Source organism: Haliotis rubra, unplaced genomic scaffold (assembly GCF_003918875.1).
Source record: "Haliotis rubra isolate DU_JTF1 unplaced genomic scaffold, ASM391887v1 Scf551, whole genome shotgun sequence".
Lineage (NCBI taxonomy): Eukaryota > Metazoa > Mollusca > Gastropoda > Lepetellida > Haliotidae > Haliotis > Haliotis rubra.
This window is the reverse complement of record NW_025767248.1, coordinates 584,919-611,812: the sequence shown is the minus strand read 5'-3', so window position 1 is coordinate 611,812 and position 26,894 is coordinate 584,919. Positions and strand designations below refer to the sequence as shown.

The 26,894-nt window shown below is 41.4% G+C and overlaps 1 protein-coding gene and 1 long non-coding RNA gene across 2 annotated transcripts in view; one reads left to right on the top strand and one right to left on the bottom strand.

Annotated features, from left to right (window-relative positions):
• The window catches only part of LOC124253777, a 292,031-nt gene that overhangs the window by 5,635 nt on the left and 259,502 nt on the right, over positions 1 to 26,894 (bottom strand). Inside the window, 16 exon segments of the mRNA XM_046687609.1 lie at positions 875 to 1,445; positions 1,447 to 1,795; positions 2,142 to 3,291; positions 3,594 to 3,716; positions 6,344 to 6,943; positions 7,553 to 7,663; positions 9,839 to 10,034; positions 10,509 to 10,683; positions 11,331 to 11,619; positions 11,812 to 11,865; positions 12,924 to 12,995; positions 13,167 to 13,241; positions 14,429 to 14,551; positions 15,449 to 15,541; positions 15,739 to 15,967; positions 25,377 to 25,493. Of these exon segments, the coding sequence (XP_046543565.1) occupies positions 875 to 1,445; positions 1,447 to 1,795; positions 2,142 to 3,291; positions 3,594 to 3,716; positions 6,344 to 6,943; positions 7,553 to 7,663; positions 9,839 to 10,034; positions 10,509 to 10,683; positions 11,331 to 11,619; positions 11,812 to 11,865; positions 12,924 to 12,995; positions 13,167 to 13,241; positions 14,429 to 14,551; positions 15,449 to 15,541; positions 15,739 to 15,967; positions 25,377 to 25,493 (4,327 nt within the window).
• LOC124253780 lies at positions 15,981 to 16,828 on the top strand. Its single transcript, XR_006892296.1, has 3 exons — positions 15,981 to 16,431; positions 16,528 to 16,581; positions 16,802 to 16,828. It is a non-coding gene; the product is annotated as an uncharacterized LOC124253780 (long non-coding RNA).

Here is a 26,894-nt window from a genome sequence, read left to right as displayed (position 1 = left end):
CTGTAACCATCGCATAATTTCTGAAAAAACAATGATCTTCATTAGAACAGACAACAGTAACCATAACATAATATCTGTAAAAAAACAATGATCTTCAATAGAACAGACAACTGTAACCATCACATAATTTATGTAAAACACAATGATCCTCATTAGAACAGACAACTGTAACCATCACATAATTTATGTAAAACACAATGATCCTCATTAGAAGAGACAACTGTAACCATCGCATAATTTCTGAAAAAACAATGATCTTCATTAGAACAGACAACAGTAACCATAACATAATATCTGTAAAAAAACAATGATCTTCATTAGAACAGACAACTGTAACCATCACAAAATTTCTGTAAAAAAACAATGATCTTCATTAGAACAGACAACTGCAACCATCACAAAATTTCTGTAAAACACAATGATCTTCATTAGAACAGACAACTGTAACCATCACATAATTTGTGTAAACACAATGATCTTCATTAGAACAGACAGCTGTTACCCTCACAAAAATTCTGTAAAACACAATGATCTTCATTAGAACAGACAACTGTAAACATCACCTAATTTATGTAAAACACAATGATCTTCATTAGAACAGACAACTGCAACCATCTCAAAATTTCTGTAAAACACAATGATCTTCATTAGAACAGACAACTGTAACCATCACATAATATCTGTAAAACACAATGATCTTCATTAGAACAGACAGCTGTAACCATCACAAAATTTCTGTAAAACACAATGATCTTCATTAGAAGAGACAACTGTAACCATCACATAATTTCTGTAAAAAACAATGATCTTCATTAGAACAGACAACTGGAATGGTCACATCTCTGTTCGTTCCTGGTTAATGGATGTCACCAACCTGAGTCTCCCACGTTATGGAACAGCAACATGTTGGTTGTCTCGACATCGTGGTCCACCGACACTTTTAGCTCCTGCAGAATGGAGTTCATCACATCAGCTACTGTGGAAACGTGACTATTGACAGTCTCAGCCTGCCACTCCAGCTCAGATATGAGGAGATCTGAGCCAACCAGCGAGTGGAAGTTGTCGGCGCACAGCCAGGAGTCCACGATGTACATGATGCTGCACATGAAGATGATGATGGCTGCGGTGTACAGGAACCGCCACAGCAACTTGGACATGAGGGCACGGTGAAGCCAACACATACATGACAAGATGTCCTGCACCATCCATATATCCTCAAGTTTCTCTCGAGAAGTCTTTGGCTTTGTTGCTAACTTTTGTGCCCAAATGTCTCGTAGAATATCCTCCTTTGAACGTGGATATGACTGACAGAAGTACACATTCAGTTCATTGTCCTGGTTCACATTGTCATTGTGTGACAGAACATATGGATGTTCCAGAGCATCAAACTGTCGGGGGGGATTCTGACCTGTCTTTGTTTCCAGGACCTTCCTGGCTGCCTCATCCTGGGGGGATGAGCTCTTCACATCCTTGGTTGGCCTCCTGAACTTGCGTGTACAACCAAGCAAGACGGAACACCCACAGGAATATGTCCATCAGTAGAAACAGAGCTATAGAAATGTACAACATAGAGTTCAGCTTCATGTCTATTGCATCCACACTGCTGGTTGTGTTCCTGTTCTTGCCATCAACAGTGCGTCCCTCGTCTGGAGACTCCCCAGTCCTCTTCATCACTACATACTTGTAGGCCTGTAGGCTGCTGTTGCTGAAGTGGATGGAGGGCACTCTGTTTGCCTGAACGGAGTTGATATTGGTAGCAACCAAAGACTGGAAAGATGGAACAAGTGATTCTAATCTGAAAGAAAAATATTGATATGTTTAATTCTCAAAATTTCAATACAATTTGAACAAACACTTGTGTAATGGCCATAACCAGGTATAGTCTGGTCTGTGGTTTCAGTCTTCATAAAAACAGTGCAAGAAGAGATTGGGGAGACTTTGAGAGGTCCAACATATAGAAAACAGAGAACATGCAAAACAGGACATGAACAGTCCCAACATGAACTAAACACATTCAAACTTTTATTGTGGTTGTAAACAGTTTCTTTTATATAACTGATCAGGGAGATGTTATCATTAGGATAACGAATTGCCATGTCATTTCAGCCAGATGAACATCTTACACACACGAATATATCTACCTGTTGGCAAGTGTCTCCTGAACATGCAGCAAGGCATCAGCTTTGTCCATCTGCAACCAGGCCATAAACTTCTCCAGGTGAGACGCCGACATGGGTGTTCCATCTTCCCCACTCTTTGTCTGCCCCAGGAACATGTCTCTCGGGAAGTCCAGCCAGCCGTTCCTGGAGACTTCTTCCAGCTCACTGTAGTATTTCTCAGTCAACCGATGAAAGTGCTTCTGAACACTGTTATTACATTCTTTTATAAACATTTGTAATTTTTCTATATGCCTTTCAGCATTTACTTGAGCAACATTGTCAGACAAATACTGAAGGGATCCGTTCTGGACGTAGATCACCTGCAGCTGGTTGTTCAGCAGACTGACCTGCTGACTCAGCACATCAGCGTTCTCCTTGTTCAAGTGTTCCATGCATGCATCTTTTCGCTGCCGGAACAACTTCTTTAAATAATTAATTTCTGTCTTTTCAAAGTCTTTAAGGTCATTTATTGACAGGCTGACTTCCTGATGAAGCTTCTCTGTCAAGTTGGACACTCTCGTGAAATTTGATAACACTGTGAGATGGGAGAAGTAAAGAATTCCAAAAGCCACAGAAAATGTGAACACAATGGAATATGTGATGTAGAGGAGGATGAAGGCGAACACGATGGTTCTTGAGGCAACAGCCTTGGACGAGGAAGTGCTGTAGATCTTGTCTGGGACTTTCACAGCATCAGCATTGTTCAACAGCACTGACTCCGTCTTGACCAACTCCTCTGCTGAATGTCTTGTTGTAAGGTGGACAGAAACATACACAACAAATACCACCAGCACTGTGACGAGTGACAGCGTGACTGTCACAATGACTGGGAGCCAGATGGAGGAGATGGATGGGTCTGCCGATGATTGACTGGTCTGATGGAGGTCAAGTGTTGCCATGGAGATGGGTTGTGGAAGGACCATGGAGGAGAGGACAACACGGTGTGATGTGACCGAGTCATTGAGGAGCACCATGAAGATGTCGGGTAGCTCTGGCTGGGAACTTGACACATTGAACTGGACATAGAACTGGGGTCGGTCAGTGATGAGGACGTCAAAGTAGCCGATACACCGAGTCATCATCTTGTCAAATATCTGAACTCCAATCACACCCGGGTACCCAGTCAAGGAACCTGAAATTTCATCATAGAACCTGAATTACTATTGTATCAAGCTAGTAAGCTAGATAAATTCTCACCGGACCAGATAACTGTGATGTGTCAGCCATGGAAACACCATGCATCAGTACTAGAAGTCATCAGGGAAACAACATAAGTAGCTTTTTGACTTTCAGACACAAAACCACTTCAAGAAGAAAATAAACGATATCAAAATTAAGTCCAGCAATCCATAGAAACCTAAATTTAAATCCAGCCAAAATAACCAACTTATGAACTTTGAATATTTGAGGAAGACAATGGAAACCCCTGACTACCTGTGATGTTGATAGCCCAGGCTTGTTGCTGTGGTGACCAGGTGATGGCAGTTCGAAGGGCAGAGGGCACCAGGACAGAGCCGGTTAGCTGGGACTGGAAGCTGGATAGAACCGACTGACTCTCTGCAGAAACAATGTTAGGTTCATTTTTATATGTGCTACTGACACTCATTTGACAAGAAGTAGCATCCTTCTGCATGTTGTTTGAAAGCAGATAAAAACAAGTGTTTGCCACTGATATGGCAATGTCCCCCGCCACTAAAGAATGGAATATCTATATTTACTACTTTTTATTTTTTGGTCACGTACAAGATGCCTGAAATGACTGGTGTCTGCATAATTACCTTATGTAGGCTGTCAACATACTTGAAAACATTGAGTGCAATGTTTTATGAGATATTGCCTTTAAAAAGCGGTCAAAGTATCGTGGTGACCTTGAAATAAGGTCAAGATCACCCAAATAAACTGGTGTCTGTGTAATACCCCAATGTAAACTGTCACCAAATTTGAAGACATTGGGTACAACAGTCCATGAGATATCGCGTTAACAAGAGTTAAAAGTGTGAAAAGTGTCGTGGTGACCTTGAAAATAAGGTCAAGGTCACCCAAAGCGACTGACATCTGCGTAATCCCCCAATGTAGGGTGTCACCAAATTTGAAGACATTGGGTACAACAGTTCATCAGATATCGCGTTACCAGGAGTTTGAAAAGTGGTCAAAGTGACCTTGAAATAAGGTCAAGGTCACCCAAATAAACTGATGTCTGTGTAATACCCCTTTGTAAACTGTCACCAAATTTGAAGACATTGGGTACAACAGTCCATGAGATATCGTCACCAACATTGGTTAACAAGAATTGGATCTTGGTCCGGACGGGCGAAACGTAGGACAAGCATGTAGCTGAATGCATAGTCCCGTTCCAAATAGTCTGATGAGGGAGAGAGTGGTCAGTGTGATATACATCTGGTAGTAACTCTAGACACATACACGGTGGACTGGACTGACTCTTAACAAATAGTCTGATGAGGGAGAGAGTGGTCTGAGTAACTCTAGATACATCTGGTAGTAACTCTAGACACAGACATGGTGGACTTACTGTTAACAAATAGTCTGATGAGGGGAGAGCGGTCAGTGCGATACATCTGGTAGTAACTCTAGACACAGACATGGTGGACTTACTGTTAACAAATAGTCTGATGAGGGGAGAGCGGTCAGTGCGATACATCTGGTAGTAACTCTAGACACAGACACGGTGGACTTACTGTTAACAAATAGTCTGATGAGGGGAGAGCGGTCAGTGTGATACATCTGGTAGTAACTCTAGACACAGACATGGTGGACTTACTGTTAACAAATAGTCTGATGAGGGGAGAGCGGTCAGTGCGATACATCTGGTAGTAACTCTAGACACAGACACGGTGGACTTACTGTTAACAAATAGTCTGATGAGGGGAGAGCGGTCAGTGCGATACATCTGGTAGTAACTCTAGACACAGACACGGTGGACTTACTGTTAACAAATAGCCTGATGAGGGGAGAGCAGTCAGTGCGATACATCTGGTAGTAACTCTAGACACAGACACGGACTTACTGTTAACAAATAGTCTGATGAGGGGAGAGCGGTCAGTGCGATACATCTGGTAGTAACTCTAGACACAGACACGGTGGACTTACTGTTAACAAATAGTCTGATGAGGGGAGAGCGGTCAGTGCGATACATCTGGTAGTAACTCTAGACACGACACGTGGACTTACTGTTAACAAATAGTCTGATGAGGGGAGAGCCGGTCAGTGCGATACATCTGGTAGTAACTCTAGACACAGACACGGTGGACTTACTGTTAACAAATAGTCTGATGAGGGGAGAGCAGTGCGATCATCTGGTAGTAGCGATACATCTGGTGTTAGTAACTCTAGACTGACAGACACGGTGGACTTACTGTTAACAAATAGTCTGATGAGGGAGAGCGGCCAGCGGTCAGTGCGATACATCTGGTAGTAACTCTAGACACTGATGAGGGAGAGCAGTCAGCGCGACATCTGGTAGTAACTCTAGACACAGACACGGTGGACTTACTGTTAACAAATAGTCTGATGAGGGAGAGCGGTCAGTGCGATACATCTGGTAGTAACTCTAGACACAGACACGGTGGACTTACTGTTAACAAATAGTCTGATGAGGGAGAGCGGTCAGTGCGATACATCTGGTAGTAACTCTAGACACACTCTAGACACAGACACGGTGGACTTACTGTTAACAAATAGTCTGATGAGGGGAGAGCGGTCAGTCGCGATACATCTGGTAGTAACTCTAGACACAGACACGGTGGACTTACTGTTAACAAATAGTCTGATGAGGGAGAGCGGTCAGTGCGCGATACATCTGGTAGTAACTCTAGACACAGACACGGTGGACTTACTGTTAACAAATAGTCTGATGAGGGGAGAGCGGTCAGTGCGATACATCTGGTAGTAACTCTAGACACAGACACGGTGGACTTACTGTTAACAAATAGTCTGATGAGGGGAGAGCGGTCAGTGCGATACATCTGGTAGTAACTCTAGACACAGACACGGTGGACTTACTGTTAACAAATAGTCTGATGAGGGGAGAGCGGTCAGTGCGATACATCTGGTAGTAACTCTAGACACAGACACGGGACTTACTGTTAACAAATAGTCTGATGAGGGGAGAGCGGTCAGTGCGATACATCTGGTAGTAACTCTAGACACAGACACGGTGGACTTACTGTTAACAAATAGTCTGATGAGAGGAGAGCGGTCAGTGCGATACATCTGGTAGTGTATCTCCTCCTTCTCCTTCAGGATCTTGGCTGCGACACGGACTGAGCTGGACTTGTACAGAGTCTGGTTGGGATGGACACGAGACAGATTCTTCTCACAGCCTCCGTTCATCCAGGTGACAGAACTATAGCGGAATGGTACATCAAACTGAATGTAGGTGTACATCTGGGTGCCGAAATCCTTCTTGGAGCTGTGGGGGCGGCTTGCGAAGTCACCTGGGGACTTGAGGGGATGCAGCGACAGCTCCCCCATCTCCTTTACTATGTGTTTGTGGTTGGCGATCACGATCATCTCGTCCTCGAAGTCAAACCAGGTGTCGTGCTGCACGTTGAGGAAATCAAGGTTTGTGGACATCTGCCGATGGGAAAGCAGGGTGTCTACTGTGATGGTGAAGTTGCGCTGCTCGATGTGGTAGTTGAGGGAGGGGATCCGCACTTGGTAGTTGATGTTGTACAGGATGGTTGGTTTCTTGTACCTCACGTGACACATGTACCGCTTGTACATCTTCTCAAACACCGGGGACAAGGTGAACATGTACACCTCACCTGAAACAGATTACAACACAGCTTTTACTTCACAGCTAATGACTCACATACAAAAGCCTCACAAATATATCATAAACAAAAGTGAGTCCTTTGTTCTCAGTACACTCCACATGGCCGGGAGACTGGACTCTCTCCCAGGAACAGGAGACTGGACTCTCTCCCTGGGAACAGGAGACTGGACTCTCTCCCAGGAACAGGAGACTGGACTCTCTCCCGGGGAACAGGAGACTGGACTCTCTCCCAGGGAACAGGAGACTGGACTCTCTCCCGGGAACAGGAGACTGGACTCTCTCCCGGGGAACAGGAGACTGGACTCTCTCCCAGGGAACAGGAGACTGGACTCTCTCCCGGGAACAGGAGACTGGACTCTCTCCTGGGAACAGCAGTCTGGACTCTCTCCTGGGAACAGAAGACTGGACTCTCTCCCAAGAACAGCTGATGATCAGTAATGTGTGAACAGACTGAGTACCAAGATCTATGCTTCCCCTGGCATCAGCTAGTCTCACCTGTTGTTCCAAGGAAGCCCACTATGAACACTCTCCCCTCATCAGGCTCATTGCATTATAAATTCACCATTTGAATTTGATAATGACAAATGATCAAACTTACCCTTGGCACACTCGACACCAGCTAGAGGACATGAAGAACTGAAAGCCTGGTTGCATGTTGGCATCTTGTAACATTCAATGTTGCAGCACTCCGGCACACTCGTAGCATTACCTGAAACAGAAGCACACTTTGTACACACGGTCATCCACCTCACACTGAGGCAAGTGGAACCACACTTTGTACACACGGTCATCCACCTCAAACTGAGGCAAGTGGAACCACACTTTGTACCCACTGTCATCCACCTCACACTGAGGCAAATGGAATCACACTTTGTACCAACTGTCATCCATCTCACACTGAGGCAAATGGAATCACACTTTGTACCAACTGTCATCCACCTCACACTGAGGAAAGTGGAACCACACTTTGTACACACGGTCATCCACCTCACACTGAGGCAAGTGGAACCACACTTTGTACACACGGTCATCCACCTCACACTGAGGCAAATGGAATCACACTTTGTACCAACTGTCATCCACCTCACACTGAGGAAAGTGGAACCACACTTTGTACACATGGTCATCCACCTCACACTGAGGCAAATGGAATCACACTTTGTACCAACTGTCATCCATCTCACACTGAGGAAAGTGGAATCACACTTTGTACACACGGTCATCCACCTCACACTGAGGCAAGTGGAACCACACTTTGTACACACTGTCATCCACCTCACACTGAGGCAAGTAGAACCACACTTTGTACACATGGTCATCCACCTCACACTGAGGCAAGTGGAACCACACTTTGTACCCACGGTCATCAGCCTCACACTGAGGCAAATGGAACCTAACTTCGTACACACGGTCATCCACCTCACACTGAGGCAAGTGGAACCACACTTTGTACACACAGTCATCCATAACACACTGATGCAAATGGAACCACACTTTGTACACACAGTCATCCACCTCACACTGAGGCAAGTGGAACCACACTTTGTACACACGGTCATCCACCTCATACTGAGGCAAATGGAACACACTTTGTACACACGGTCATCCACCTCACACTGAAGCAAATGGAACAACACTTTGTACACGGTCATCCACCTTACACTGAGGCAAGTGGAACCACACTTTGTACACACAGTCATCCATAACACACTGACGCAAATGGAACCACACTTTGTACACACGGTCATCCACCTCACACTGAGGCAAGTGGAACCACACTTTGTACACACTGTCATCCACCTCACACTGAGGCAAATGGAACCACACTTTGTACACACGGTCATCTACCTCACACTGAAGCAAGTGGAACCACACTTTGTACACACTGCCATTCACCTCACACTGAGGCAAGTGGAACCACACTTTGTACACACGGTCATCCACCTCACACTGAGGCAAGTGGAACCACACTTTGTACACACTGTCATCCACCTCACACTGAGGCAAATGGAATCACACTTTGTACACACAGTCATCCATCTCACACTGAGGCAAATGGAACCACACTTTGTACAAGCGGTCATCCACCTCACACTGAGGCAAGTGGAACCACACTTTGTACACACTGCCATCCACCTCACACTGAGGCAAGTGGAACCACACTTTGTACACACGGTCATCCACCTCACACTGAGGCAAATGGAATCACACTTTGTACACACAGTCATCCATCTCACACTGAGGCAAATGGAACCACACTTTGTACACGCGGTCATCCACCTCACACTGAGGCAAGTGGAACCACACTTTGTACACACTGCCATCCACCTCACACTGAGGCAAGTGGAACCACACTTTGTACCCACGGTCATCCACCTCACACTGAGGCAAGTGGAACCACACTTTGTACACACGGTCATCCTCCTCACACTGAGGCAAGTGGAACCACACTTTGTACCCACGGTCATCGACCTTACACTGAGGCAAGTGGAACCACACTTTGTACACACGGTTACCTACCTCACACTGAGGCAAGTTGAACCACACTTTGTTCACACGGTCTTCCACCTCACACTCAGGCAAGTGAAACCACACTTTGTACACACGGTTATTTACCTTACACTGAGGCAATTGGAACCACACTTTGTACACACGGTTATCTACCTCACACTGAGGCAAATTGAACCACACTTTGTACACACGGTTATCTACCTCACACTGAGGCAAGTGGAACCACACTTGTACACACGGTTATCTACCTCACACTGAGGCAAGTGGAACCACACTTTGTACACACGGTTATCTACCTCACACTGAGGCAAGTGGAACCACACTTTGTACACACAGTCATCTACCTCACGCTGCAGATACCCCTTAAGCTTACCACTTTTGATACAGGAATCTCTCTGTAAACACTTCTGACACTCTTCTTGATTGAACTTGCAGTCTTCTGACGGGAATCTCATGGGCTCCTTGGCTGGGTTTGGCATCCCGAAGATGAGAGACAGTGGTGTGTTGTCAGTGCAGACAACACTGTTGTGCGTGTCACGGAGCTCCGTCAGATTCTGCCGCCGATTGATCTGTAGGATGATGATAGGTTGTAAAATACTGTGATCTGTATGTAACCTTGATGTGAAGTCACTTCGATGTGATCTGTGTGTCATGTTGATGTGATCTGTATGTCATGTTGATGTGATCTGTATGTCATGTTGATATGATCTGTATGTCATTTTGATGTGATCTGTATGTCACGTTGAAGTGATCTGTATGTCATGTTGATGTGATCTGTATGTCACATTGATGTGATTTGTATGTCATGTCAATGTGATCTGTATGTCATGTTGATGTGATCTGTATGTCACAATGTGATCTGTATGTCAATTGATGTGATCTGTATGTCACGTTGATGTGATCTGTATGTCATGTTGATGTGATTAGTATGTCACTGTAGGGATATCACATGTGCTGTAGGGATATCATGTCACTCTAGGGATATCATGTCACTCTAGGGATATCATGTCTAATGTGTTACCCAAATCTGATTTGTCATTCACCTCATACTTGTGGCAGGGCAGGTTGATGTAGCGACGGAGGTGAGGCTGACCATCCTTGTATCCAGGAGGACAGCGGATGGAGTGGTCCTTGGATGAACATGTCACCGACTTGGCAGCTGTGATACGGTGCCGGAATATGTGAAGGTACAGGCTGTAGAAGTCTGGCATTGGGTCTCTGAAACAATCATTGGGGGTGCTCAAGTCTAGGTCATTCTGAAACAATCATTAGGGGAGGTCATGTCTAGCTCATTCTGAAGCAATCATGGGACCTTAAATCTAGCTCATTCTGAAACAATCATGGGACCTCAAGTCTAGGTCATTCTGAAACAATCATTAGGGGAGCTCAAGTCTAGCTCATTCTGAAGCAATCATGGGACCTCAAGTCTAGGTCATTCTGAAACAATCATTAGGGGAGCTCAAGTCTAGCTCATTCTGAAGCAATCATGGGACCTCAAGTCTAGGTCATTCTGAAACAATCATTAGGGGAGCTCAAGTCTAGCTCATTCTGAAACAGTCATTAGGGGAGCTCAAGTCTAGCTCATTCTGATACAATTATTAGGAGAGCTCAAGTCTAGCTCATACTGAAACAGTCATCTGGGGATCTCAAGTCTAGCTCATTCTGAAACAATCACTGGGGAGGTCATGTCTAGGTCATTCTGAAACAATCAATGGGGAGCTCACGTCTAGCTCATTCTGAAACAATCACTGGGGAAGCTCACGTCTACCTTGCTGTGACTGCAGCAACTCAGTTAAATTGCTTGTTGTGTTTTGGGGAGAGGGACTGTATGCTAAAACTAAAACGCTGGATGTACTCTTGCTCACCGACAATAATTATTTTCTGTTTCCTGGAACTTCTCCTTCAGAGTAGATGAGATGTTTTTGTTCATGTGAAAGTAGGCGTTGTCATCAACGTGGTCAATGTCCACATACTCGGGGACCAAGTACACATCCGAGATGCCGATCTTGATCTTCAATCCCGAGGTGCGCCTCCACACGTAGTCCATGCTCTGCTGATTGTTGGTCACATACATGGGCGTCTCCAGCTCCTCCATGTCACGCAGTCGCTCCATGAACACATTCGATGACGAGGTCACGTTGATTAAAGTTCCGTCTGTAAAACAGTCATATTTATACCATAGTTTCCGATGAGGTCATGTTGACCGAAGCTCCTCACCTGTAAAAGGGACATCATCAAACAAGTGTGAACACTGAGCAAAGTTACAGCTGTAGAACATTTACAGGAGATGTTTGGAGGTGTGTTCTACTGAATATAGAGCATTACACACATGTGTCTACTACTCACCATCCTGCAGCTGTGTGTAGTTCATGGGAAGAATGCCAACAGGAAATGCCACTTCTGAAAAAGACAACAGCATATCTGACTAACCAACACAGATGGTGTCCTGTGTCGGGCAGGTGTTGTGAAGATGTACTCACCAACACAGATGGTGTCCTGTGACGGGCAGGTGTTGGGAAAGATGTGCTAACCAACGCAGATGGTGTCCTGTGTCATAGGGTGGGCAGGTGTTGGGAAAGATGTACTCACCAACACAGATGGTGTCCTGTGTCATAGGGTGGGCAGGTGTAGGGAAAGATGTACTCACCAACACAGATGGTGTCCTGTGTCATAGGGTGGGCAGGTGTAGGGAAAGATGTACTCACCAACACAGATGGTGTCCTGTGTCATAGGGTGGGCAGGTGTAGGGAAAGATGTACTCACCAACACAGATGGTGTCCTGTGTCATAGGGTGGGCAGGTGTAGGGAAAGATGTACTCACCAACACAGATGGTGTCCGTGTCATAGGGTGGGCAGGAGTAAGGAAAGATGTACTCACCAACACAGATGGTGTCCTGTGTCATAGGGTGGGCAGGTGTTGGGAAAGATGTACTCACCAACACAGATGGTGTCCTGTGTCATAGGGTGGGCAGGTGTAGGGAAAGATGTACTCACCAACAAAGATGATGTCCTGTGTCATAGGGTGGGCAGGTGTAGGGAAAGATGTACTCACCAACACAGATGGTGTCCTGTGTCATAGGGTGGGCAGGAGTAAGGAAAGATGTACTCACCAACACAGATGGTGTCCTGTGTCATAGGGTGGGCAGGTGTAGGGAAAGATGTACTCACCAACACAGATGGTGTCCTGTGTCATAGGGTGGGCAGGTGTAGGGAAAGATGTACTCACCAACACAGATGGTGTCCTGTGTCATAGGGTGGGCAGGTGTAGGGAAAGATGTACTCACCAACACAGATGGTGTCCTGTGTCATAGGGTGGGCAGGTGTAGGGAAAGATGTACTCACCAACACAGATGGTGTCCTGTGTCATAGGGTGGGCAGGTGTAGGGAAAGATGTACTCACCAACACAGATGGTGTCCTGTGTCATAGGGTGGGCAGGTGTAGGCAAAGATGTACTCACCAACACAGATGGTGTCCTGTGTCATGGTACAAGGTGCAGCTTCATATGTAGATCCCCGGCAGACACTACACCCTGGAACACAAACAGTTCAAGTCCCATCAGTCTCTGGCAATGTGAATACAGTGTTAATACCCAGGAATGTAATCCCTTTCTCCTCTTATAATTTGAAGCTGTGAAAGTTTATCGCTTAATTCTTGTTGCAATGGATGGATGATGACATACGAGAAAGATGGAAAGACTTACTCTTACAGTCGACATCTCGTGAAGCAGAGCAAACACCAGTCATGTAGTGGCCTGCTGGGCAGGAGGTGCTGCAGGCTGAAGCACAAAACTATTAAGTTATAACTGACATACACAGGTGTCTCGTAATGACTGACTTACACAGGTGTCTTGTAATGATTGACTTACATGGGGGTCTTGTAATAATTGACTTACACATGTGTCTTGTAATGACTGACATACACAGGTGTCTTGTAATGACTAACTTACACGAGTGTATTGTAATGACTGACTTACACGGGTGTCTTGAAATACTTGACTAACACAGGTGTCTTGTAATGATTGACTTACACGGGTGACTTGTAAAGACTGACTTACACAGGTGTCTTGTAATGACTGACTTACACAAGTGTCTTGTAATGACTGACTTACACAAGTGTCTTGTAATGACTGACTTACACGGGTGTCTTGTAATGATTGACTTACACGGGTGCTTTGTAATGACTGACTTACACAGGTGTCTTGTAATGATTGACTTAAACAGGTGTCTTGTAATGACTGACTTACACGAGTGTCTTGTAATGACTGACTTACACGGGTGTCTTGTAATGACTGACATACACAGGTGTCTTGTAATGACTGACTTACACGGGTGTCTTGTAATGACTGACTTACACAGGTGTCTTGTAATGATTGACTTACACGGGTGTCTTGTAATGACTGACTTACACAGGTGTCTTGTAATGATTGACTTACATGGGTGTCTTGTAATGACTGACTTACACGGGTGTCTTGTAATGATTGACTTACACAGGTGTCTTGTAATGACTGACTTACACGGGTGTCTTGTAATGACTGACTTACACAAGTGTCTTGTAATGACTGACTTACACAAGTGTCTTGTAATGACTGACTTACGCAAGTGTCTTGTAATGACTGACTTACACGGGTGACTTGTAATGACTGACTTACACAGGTGTCTTGTAATGACTGACTTACACGTGTTACTTGTAAAGACTGACTGACACAGGTGTCTTGTAATGACTGACTTACACAAGTGTCTTGTAATGACTGACTAACACAAGTGTCTTGTAATGACTGACTTACACAGGTGTCTGTAATGACTGACTTACAAATGTGTCTTGTAATGATTGATATGGAAAAATGTTCTGTAATTAGTTACAAAACACATATCCTGCATTTTATGTTCAAAGCAAAGTAATTAATCTTGAAAAAGGCAATATCAGTAACAATACATACTGTAATGTGCGAGTCTCCTGAATTACCTTGACATTTCTGTCCACTGACATAATATCCTCGCTTGCAGCGACACGTCACAAACCCTTCCGCAGCCTCACACAGAGCAAATGTCATGCAGCTTGCCAAGTCATCATGACAATTCTTATAATCTGCAAACAAAAGCAACTTAATGCACCAAGTGTTCCACAACTCCAACTTAATCCACCAAGTGTTCCACAACTCCAACTTAATCCACCAAGTGTTCCACAACTCCAACTTAATCCACCAAGTGTTCCACAACTCCCCTACAGTGCAGCAAAGAATAGCCAAACGTTGCATCCACAAGCAACTATGTTAAGTCTGCCACAATTCATGCTACAATTAAATGTCTGTCTTAAATTGTCAGCTTGAGGGATAGTTTGTATTAGGAATTGTAATTAATGCTCACTTACAAAAGAACTTCAAGAGACATATGTTTTATGAATCAATCACAATAGTTCATCATATCCAATAGTTACACACTCCATCATTAAGTTGGAAACAGTACTTTCTACCTTCAGAGACACCCTTATTCTGTTGGAGATACTCCTCTATATGTTCAGAGAGACAATGTCCCTTGCAACAGAGTATTACAGACAAACCAATGATAAAAGTATTCATGTCCTTGTTGAGATTCAGACACACAGTGGGGCGGTGGGGTAGCCTAATGGTTAAAGCGTTGGCTCGTCACGCCGAAGACCCGGGTTCGAATCCCCACATGGGTACAATGTGTTAAGCCCATTTCTGGTGTCCCCCGCCGTGATGTTGCTGGAATATTGCTAAAAGCGGCGTAAAACCAAAACTCAGTCAGTCAGTCAGTCAGACACACAGTTCATATCTTTGTGCACAAAGTTTGCCAGACAAACCTACAATCATATAACTATGTAACAGAAAACAGTGTGCTTCAGACACCGTAAAAATACTGTGTCCTGGGATTCCAGACACTGATCGACTCCATGTGTCTATTTACAAGTCCAACATTAATGCGGAGCTTTGTCATCACCAATGTTACACAAAGCACATCTCACCAAGTATCTGGAGGCGGGAGACAAGCGACAATGTGCTGCTGTTGATGAAGAAGTTGGACAAGTCTGGGTGGTCCGAATACATGCGCACATGTCCTGAAACACCCAACAAACAAGGAATAAGTTTGTCTGGAAAGCTGATACTGACATTCATTTTGAATCAATTTGTGGAATATACACAATTGTCCAACACTTTGAGGGGAACATACAACAAGCATGCTGTTCTATATATAGTTTACATACTCTCTATATTAATATTGAAGATAGGATTATCATAAAGTGGCCCAACTCACGTATGAGAGTAGAAGAGGGTACACCGACATTCAGGACACTCTTCTGAGATGGTGGGATGAAACACACACACAACACTGCCAGAACTGACAGTGTCAGCAACAGGTAAGCAGGAAGTGACCTCTGACCCAGGGCAGCGGATGTGGTGGTGCAGGATATACATGATGTAAACATTGGTTGCTGAGCCGAGTCGTCATGGTGACCAGAACCATCCTCCCCGTCAGCCTCATCCTGCAGTAGAAGATGCAGCAGTTACTGGACCTACAAATCTCACACAAAGGCTACAGGCTACAGTGATGTACTTTTGAAGCACTGAGGATATGTCTCACACAAAGGTTACGTCGATGTACTTCTGAGGGACTGAGGATCTATATGTCTCACACAAAGGTTACAGCGATGTACTTCTGAAGGACTGAGGATCTATATGTCTCACACAAAGGTTACAGTGATGTACTGAGGTATTCAGGATCTATATGTCTCACACAAAGGTTACAGTGATGAACTTCTGAAGCACTGAGGATCTATATGTCTCACACAAAGCTTATGAGTGTCATGATGTGTACTACAGGTGTTATCTATGAGTGCCATGTGTACTAAAGGTGTTATCTATGAGTGTCATGTGTACTACAGGTGTTATCTATGAGTGTCGTGTGTACTACAGATGTTATCTATGAGTGTTATGATGTGTACTACAGGTGTTATGTATGAGTATCTTTATGTGTACTACAGGTGTTATCAATGAGTGTCATGTGATCTACAAGTGTTATCTATGAGCATCATGTGTTCTTAAGGTGTTATCTATGAGCATCATGTGTACTACAGGTGTTATCTATGAGTATCATGATGTGTACGACAGGTATTATCTATCAGCATCATGTGTACTAAAGGTGTTATCTACGAGTATCATGTTTACTACAGGTGTTATCTATGAGCGTCATGTGTGCTACAGGTGTTATCTATGAGTGTCATCTGTACTACAGATGTTATCTTTGAGTGTCATGTGTACTACAGGTGTTATCTATGAGTATCATGTGAACTACACGTGTTATATATGAGTATCTTTAGGTGTACTACAGGTGTTATCTATGAGTGTCATGTGTACTACAGGTGTTATCTATGAGTATCATGTGTACTACAGGTGTTATCTATGAGTATCATGTGTACTACAGGTGTTATCTATGAGTATCATGTGTACTACAGGTGTTATCTATGAGTATCATGTGTACTACAGGTGTTATCTATGAGTATCATGTGTACTACAGGTGTTATCTATGAGTATCATGTGTACTACAGGTGTTATCTATGAGTATCATGTGTACTACAGGTGTTATCTATGAGTATCATGTGTACTACAGGTGTTATCTATGAGTATCATGTGTACTACAGGTGTTATCTATGAGTATCATGTGTACTACAGGTGTTATCTATAAGTATCATGTGTACTACAGGTGTTATCTATGAGTATCATGTGTACTACAGGTGTTATCTATGAGTATCATGTGTACTACAGGTGTTATCTATGAGTATCATGTGTACTACAGGTATTATCTATAAGTATCATGTGTACTACAGGTGTTATCTATAAGTATCATGTGTACTACAGGTGTTATCTATGAGTATCATGTGTACTACAGGTGTTATCTATAAGTATCATGTGTACTACAGGTGTTATCTATGAGTACCATGTGTACTACAGGTGTTATGTATGAGTATCTTTATGTGTACTACAGGTGTTATCTATGAGTATCATGTGTACTACAGGTGTTATCTATAAGTATCATGTGTACTACAGGTGTTATCTATGAGTATCATGTGTACTACAGGTGTTATCTATGAGTATCATGTGTACTACAGGTGTTATCTATGAGTATCATGTGTACTACAGGTGTTATCTATAAGTATCATGTGTACTACAGGTGTTACCTATGAGTATCATGTATACTACAGGTGTTATCTATGAGTATCATGTGTAGTACAGGTGTTATCTATAAGTATCATGTGTACTACAGGTGTTATCTATGAGTATCATGTGTACTACAGGTGTTATCTATAAGTATCATGTGTACTACAGGTGTTATCTATGAGTATCATGTGTACTACAGGTGTTATCTATAAGTATCATGTGTACTACAGGTGTTATCTATGAGTATCATGTGTACTACAGGTGTTATCTATGGGTGTCATGTGTACTACAGGTGTTATCTATAAGTATCATGTGTACTACAGGTGTTATCTATAAGTATCATGTGTACTACAGGTGTTATCTATGAGTATCATGTGTACTACAGGTGTTATCTATGAGTATCATGTGTACTACAGGTGTTATCTATAAGTATCATGTGTACTACAGATGTTATCTATGAGTGTCATGTGTACTACAGGTGTTATGTATGAGTATCTTTATGTGTACTACAGGTGTTATCTATGAGTATCAAGTGTAATACAGGTGTTATCTATGAGTATCATGTGTACTACAGGTGTTATCTATAAGTATCATGTGTACTACAGGTGTTATCTATAAGTATCATGTGTACTACAGGTGTTATCTATGAGTGCCATATGTACTGCAGGTGTTATCTATGAGCATCATGTGTACTTCAGGTGTTATCTATGAGCGTCATGTGTACTACAGGTGTTATGTATGAGTATCTTTATGTGTACTACAGTTGTTGTTTTTTATGAGTATCTTTGTGTACTACAGGTGTTATCTATGAGTGTCATGTGTACTACAGGTGTTATCTATAAGTATCATGTGTACTACAGGTGTTATCTATAAGTACCATGTGTACTACAGGTGTTATCTATAAGTATCATGTGTACTACAGGTGTTATCTATGAGTATCATGTGTACTACAGGTGTTATCTATGAGTGTCATGTATACTACAGATGTTATCTATAAGTATCATGTGTACTACAGGTGTTATCTATGAGTATCATGTGTACTACAGGTGTTATCTATAAGTATCATGTGTACTACAGGTGTTATCTATGAGTATCATGTGTACTACAGGTGTTATCTATGTTAAGTATCATGTGTACTACAGGTGTTATCTATAAGTATCATGTGTACTACAGGTGTTATCTATGAGTATCATGTGTACTACAGGTGTTATCTATGAGTATCATGTGTACTACAGGTGTTATCTATGAGTGTCATGTGTACTACAGGTGTTATCTATAAGTATCATGTGTACTACAGGTGTTATCTATAAGTATCATGTGTACTACAGGTGTTATCTATGAGTATCATGTGTACTACAGGTGTTATCTATGAGTATCATGTGTACTACAGGTGTTATCTATAAGTACCATGTGTACTACAGATGTTATCTATGAGTGTCATGTGTACTACAGGTGTTATGTATGAGTATCTTTATGTGTACTACAGGCGTTATCTATGAGTATCATGTGTAATACAGGTGTTATCTATGAGTATCATGTGTACTACAGGTGTTATCTATAAGTATCATGTGTACTACAGGTGTTATCTATGAGTGCCATATGTACTGCAGCGGTTATCTATGAGCATCATGTGTACTTCAGGTGTTATCTATGAGCATCATGTGTACTTCAGGTGTTATCTATGAGCGTCATGTGTACTACAGGTGTTATGTATGAGTATCTTTATGTGTACTACAGTTGTTGTTTTTTATGAGTATCTTTGTGTACTACAGGTGTTATCTATGAGTGTCATGTGTACTACAGGTGTTATCTATAAGTATCATGTGTACTACAGGTGTTATCTATAAGTACCATGTGTACTACAGGTGTTATCTATGAGTATCATGTGTGTACACAGGTGTTATCTATGAGTATCATGTGTACTACAGGTGTTATCTATGAGTGTCATGTGTACTACAGGTGTTATCTATGAGTGTCATGTGTACTACAGGTGTTATCTATGAGTATCATGTGTACTACAGGTGTTATCTATGAGTATCATGTGTACTACAGGTGTTATCTATATGAGTATCATGTGTACTACAGGTGTTATCTATAAGTATCATGTGTACTACAGGTGTTATCTATAAGTATCATGTGTACTACAGGTGTTATCTATGAGTATCATGTGTACTACAGGTGTTATCTATGAGTATCATGTGTACTACAGGTGTTATCTATGAGTGTCATGTGTACTACAGGTGTTATCTATAAGTATCATGTGTACTACAGGTGTTATCTATAAGTATCATGTGTACTACAGGTGTTATCTATGAGTATCATGTGTACTACAGGTGTTATCTATGAGTATCATGTGTACTACAGGTGTTATCTATAAGTACCATGTGTACTACAGATGTTATCTATGAGTGTCATGTGTACTACAGGTGTTATGTATGAGTATCTTTATGTGTACTACAGGCGTTATCTATGAGTATCATGTGTAATACAGGTGTTATCTATGAGTATCATGTGTACTACAGGTGTTATCTATAAGTATCATGTGTACTACAGGTGTTATCTATGAGTGCCATATGTACTGCAGCGGTTATCTATGAGCATCATGTGTACTTCAGGTGTTATCTATGAGCGTCATGTGTACTACAGGTGTTATATATGAGTATCTTTATGTGTACTACAGTTGTTGTTTTTTATGAGTATCTTTGTGTACTACAGGTGTTATCTATGAGTGTCATGTGTACTACAGATGTTATCTTTGAGTGTCATGTGTACTACAGGTGTTATTTATAGATGTCATGTGTACTACAGGTGTTGTCTATGAGTATCATGTGTACTACAGGTGTTATCTATGAGTATCATGTGTACTACAGGTGTTATCTATGAGTGTCATGTATACTACAGATGTTATCTATAAGTATCATGTGTACTACAGGTGTTATCTATGAGTATCATGTGTACTACAGGTGTTATCTATAAGTATCATGTGTACTACAGGTGTTATCTATAAGTATCATGTGTACTACAGGTGTTATCTATAAGTATCATGTGTACTACAGGTGTTATCTATGAGTATCATGTGTAATACAGGTGTTATCTATGAGTGTCATGTATACTACAGATGTTATCTATAAGTATCATGTGTACTACAGGTGTTATCTATGAGTATCATGTGTACTACAGGTGTTATCTATAAGTATCATGTGTACTACAGGTGTTATCTATAAGTATCATGTGTACTACAGGTGTTATCTATAAGTATCATGTGTACTACAGGTGTTATCTATGAGTATCATGTGTAATACAGGTGTTATCTATGAGCGTCATGTGTACTACAGGTGTTATATATGAGTATCTTTATGTGTACTACAGGTTGTTGTTTTATGAGTATCTTTGTGTACCACAGGTGTTATCTATGAGCGTCATGTGTACTACAGGTGTTATCTATGAGTGTCATGTGTACTACAGGTGTTATCTATGAGTATCATGTGTACTACAGGTGTTATCTATGAGTGTCATGTATACTACAGGTGTTATATATGACTGTCATGTGTACTACAGGTGTTATCTATGAGTATCATGTGTGTACTTCATGTGTTATCTATGAGTATCATGTGTACTACAGGTGTTATCTATGAGTGTCATGTATACTACAGGTGTTATCTATGAGTGGCATGTGTACTACAGGTGTTATCTATGAGCATCATGTGTGTGTACTACAGGTGTAATATATGAGTATCATGTGTGCTTCATGTGTTATCTATGAGTATCTGTATGTGTACAACAGGTGTTATCCATGGAAATCACAATGCGGACTGAAGGTGTTATCTATGAGTGTCATGTGTACTACAGGTGTTATCTATGAGTGTCATGTGTACTACAGATGTTATCTATGAGTGTCATGTATACTACAGGTGTTATATATGACTGTCATGTGTACTACAGGTGTTATCTATGAGTATCATGTGTGCTTCATGTGTTATCTATGAGTATCATGTGTACTACAGGTGTTATCTATGAGTGTCATGTATACTACAGGTGTTACCTATGAGTGGCATGTATACTACAGATGTTATCTATAAGTATCATGTGTACTACAGGTGTTATCTATGAGTATCATGTGTACTACAGGTGTTATCTATAAGTATCATGTGTACTACAGGTGTTATCTATAAGTATCATGTGTACTACAGGTGTTATCTATAAGTATCATGTGTACTACAGGTGTTATCTATGAGTATCATGTGTAATACAGGTGTTATCTATGAGCGTCATGTGTACTACAGGTGTTATATATGAGTATCTTTATGTGTACTACAGTTGTTGTTTTTTATGAGTATCTTTGTGTACCACAGGTGTTATCTATGAGCGTCATGTGTACTACAGGTGTTATCTATGAGTATCATGTGTACTACAGGTGTTATCTATGAGTGTCATGTATACTACAGGTGTTATATATGACTGTCATGTGTACTACAGGTGTTATCTATGAGTATCATGTGTGCTTCATGTGTTATCTATGAGTATCATGTGTACTACAGGTGTTATCTATGAGTGTCATGTATACTACAGGTGTTACCTATGAGTGGCATGTGTACTACAGGTGTTATCTATGAGCATCATGTGTACTACAGGTGTAATATATGAGTATCATGTGTGCTTCATGTGTTATCTATGAGTATCTGTATGTGTACAACAGGTGTTATCCATGGAAATTAAAATGCGGACTGAAGGTGTTATCTATGAGTGTCATGTGTACTACAGGTGTTATCTATGAGTGTCATGTGTACTACAGATGTTATCTATGAGTGTCATGTATACTACAGGTGTTATATATGACTGTCATGTGTACTACAGGTGTTATCTATGAGTATCATGTGTGCTTCATGTGTTATCTATGAGTATCATGTGTACTACAGGTGTTATCTATGAGTATCATGTGTACTACAGGTGTTATCTATGAGTGTCATGTATACTACAGATGTTATCTATAAGTATCATGTGTACTACAGGTGTTATCTATGAGTATCATGTGTACTACAGGTGTTATCTATAAGTATCATGTGTACTACAGGTGTTATCTATAAGTATCATGTGTACTACAGGTGTTATCTATAAGTATCATGTGTACTACAGGTGTTATCTATAAGTATCATGTGTACTACAGGTGTTATCTATAAGTATCATGTGTACTACAGGTGTTATCTATGAGTATCATGTGTAATACAGGTGTTATCTATGAGCGTCATGTGTACTACAGGTGTTATATATGAGTATCTTTATGTGTACTACAGTTGTTGTTTTTTATGAGTATCTTTGTGTACCACAGGTGTTATCTATGAGTATCATGTGTACTACAGGTGTTATCTATGAGTGTCATGTGTACTACAGGTGTTATCTATGAGTGTCATGTGTACTACAGGTGTTATCTATGAGTATCATGTGTACTACAGGTGTTATCTATGAGTGTCATGTGTAATACAGGTGTTATCTATGAGCGTCATGTGTACTACAGGTGTTATATATGAGTATCTTTATGTGTACTACAGTTGTTGTTTTTTATGAGTATCTTTGTGTACCACAGGTGTTATCTATGAGCGTCATGTGTACTACAGGTGTTATCTATGAGTGTCATGTGTACTACAGGTGTTATCTATGAGTATCATGTGTACTACAGGTGTTATCTATGAGTGTCATGTATACTACAGGTGTTATATATGACTGTCATGTGTACTACAGGTGTTATCTATGAGTATCATGTGTGCTTCATGTGTTATCTATGAGTATCATGTGTACTACAGGTGTTATCTATGAGTGTCATGTATACTACAGGTGTTACCTATGAGTGGCATGTGTACTACAGGTGTTATCTATGAGTATCATGTGTACTACAGGTGTTATCTATGAGTGTCATGTATACTACAGGTGTTATATATGACTGTCATGTGTACTACAGGTGTTATCTATGAGTATCATGTGTGCTTCATGTGTTATCTATAAGTATCATGTGTACTACAGGTGTTATCTATGAGTGTCATGTATACTACAGGTGTTATCTATGAGTGTCATGTGTACTACAGGTGCTATCTATGAGTATCATGTGTACTACAGGTGTTATCTATGAGTATCATGTGTGCTTCATGTGTTATCTATAAGTATCATGTGTACTACAGGTGTTATCTATGAGCGTCATGTGTACTACAGGTGTTATCTATGAGTATCATGTGTACTACAGGTGTTATCTATGAGTGTCATGTATACTACAGGTGTTATATATGACTGTCATGTGTACTACAGGTGTTATCTATGAGTATCATGTGTGCTTCATGTGTTATCTATAAGTATCATGTGTACTACAGGTGTTATCTATGAGTGTCATGTATACTACAGGTGTTACCTATGAGTGGCATGTGTACTACAGGTGTTATCTATGAGCATCATGTGTACTACAGGTGTAATATATGAGTATCATGTGTGCTTCATGTGTTATCTATGAGTATCTGTATGTGTACAACAGGTGTTATCCATGGAAATCACAATGCGGACTGAAGGTGTTATCTATGAGTGTCATGTGTACTACAGGTGTTATCTATGAGTGTCATGTGTACTACAGATGTTATCTATGAGTGTCATGTATACTACAGGTGTTATATATGACTGTCATGTGTACTACAGGTGTTATCTATGAGTATCATGTGTGCTTCATGTGTTATCTATGAGTATCATGTGTACTACAGGTGTTATCTATGAGTGTCATGTATACTACAGGTGTTACCTATGAGTGGCATGTGTACTACAGGTGTTATCTATGAGCATCATGTGTACTACAGGTGTAATATATGAGTATCATGTGTGCTTCATGTGTTATCTATGAGTATCTGTATGTGTACAACAGGTGTTATCCATGGAAATCACAATGCGGACTGAAGGTGTTATCTATGAGTGTCATGTATACTACAGGTGTTATCTATGAGTGTCATGTGTACTACAGATGTTATCTATGAGTGTCATGTATACTACAGGTGTTATATATGACTGTCATGTGTACTACAGGTGTTATCTATGAGTATCATGTGTGCTTCATGTGTTATCTATGAGTATCATGTGTACTACAGGTGTTATCTATGAGTGTCATGTATACTACAGGTGTTACCTATGAGTGGCATGTGTACTACAGGTGTTATCTATGAGCATCATGTGTACTACAGGTGTAATATATGAGTATCATGTGTGCTTCATGTGTTATCTATGAGTATCATGTGTACTACAGGTGTTATCTATGAGTGTCATGTATACTACAGGTGTTACCTATGAGTGGCATGTGTACTACAGGTGTTATCTATGAGCATCATGTGTACTACAGGTGTAATATATGAGTATCATGTGTGCTTCATGTGTTATCTATGAGTATCTTTATGTGTACAACAGGTGTTATCCATGGAAATCACAATGCGGACTGAAGGTGTTATCGATGAGAGTCATGATGAGTAATGCAGGTGAACTGTCTGCAGTAATTGCTAAGCACATTGAATATATCTTACAAGCATTTCTACCCATCTACCATGCAGTTCTACCCACCTACCATGCTGTTCTAACCATTTACCAAGCAGTTGTATCCATTTACCAAGCAATTCTACCCATCTACCATGCAGTTCTACCTATTTACTGTGGAAATGTACCTATCTACCAAGCAGTTCTACGCATCTACCAAGCAGTTCTACCCATCTACCCAGCACCCACAATGAATGGCAGGTTGTCCCACACCGCTTGCAATGATGAAGGTGGTGAGGAGGCAGCCACATGCAATGCTTGTCTGTCGCCACAGGGCCTGTGGGCCACCTCATTATGTGTTGGTTCCTAGGACAGAGTGAGGCTGCAGCTGTATTGGTGCTAATGTCAAGGCTTTAAGCAAACAAGAAAACACAGAGAAAACCACTCACAGAAAAAGAAAAAGTCACAATAACACAACAAACTTGAGCCACAGTAAGGCATTATTTCCAAACCACACACCAATGCATGTTTCTGTATCTGGCAAGAGTTAATGTTTTCTTGTCCTACACTACTGCACGTTACTATGTGATACACTACAGCATGTTACTATGTGATACACTACTGCATGTACTGTGTGATACACTACTGCATGTACTGTGTGATACACTACAGCATGTTACTATGTGATACACTACTGCATCTTACTATGTGATACACTACTGCATGTTACTATGTGATACACTACTGCATGTTACTATGTGATACACTACTGCATGTTACTGTGTGATACACTACTGCATGTTACTGTGTGATACACTACTGCATGTTACTATGTGATACACTACTGCATGTTACTATGTGATACACTACTGCATGTTACTACGATTGATACACTACTGCATGTTACTATGTGATACACTACTGCATGTTACTATGTGATACACTACTGCATGTTACTATGTGATACACTACTGCATGTTACTATGTGATACACTACTGCACGTTACTATGTGATACACTACTGAATGTAACTATATGTTACTATGTGATACACTACTGCACGTTACTATGTGATACACTACTGCATGTTACTATATGATACACTACTGAATGTTACTATGTGATACACTACTGCTTGTACTATGTGATACACTACTGCATGTTACTATATGTTACTATGTGATACACTACTGCACGTTACTATGTGATACACTACTGCATGTTACTACATTGTACTATGATACACTTACTGATGTTACTATGTGATACACTACTGCATGTTACTACATGTGATACACTACTGCATGTTACTACGTGATACACTACTGCATGTTACTATGTGATACACTACTGCGTGTACTATGTGATACACTACTGCATGTTACTATGTGATACACTACTGCATCTTACTATGTGATACACTACTGCATGTTACTATGTGATACACTACTGCATGTTACTATGTGATACACTACTGCTTGTACTATGTGATACACTTCTGCATGTTACTATGTGATACACTACTGCACGTTACTATGTGATACACTACTGCATGTTACTATGTGATACACTACTGCATGTTACTGTGTGATACACTACTGCTTGTACTATGTGATACACTTCTGCATGTTACTATGTGATACACTACTGCTTGTAGTATGTGATACATTACTGCACGTTACTGTGTGATACACTACTACATGTTACTGTGTGATACACTACTGCATCTTACAATGTCCTACACTATAGTCTGTTTGCAGTGAAAAC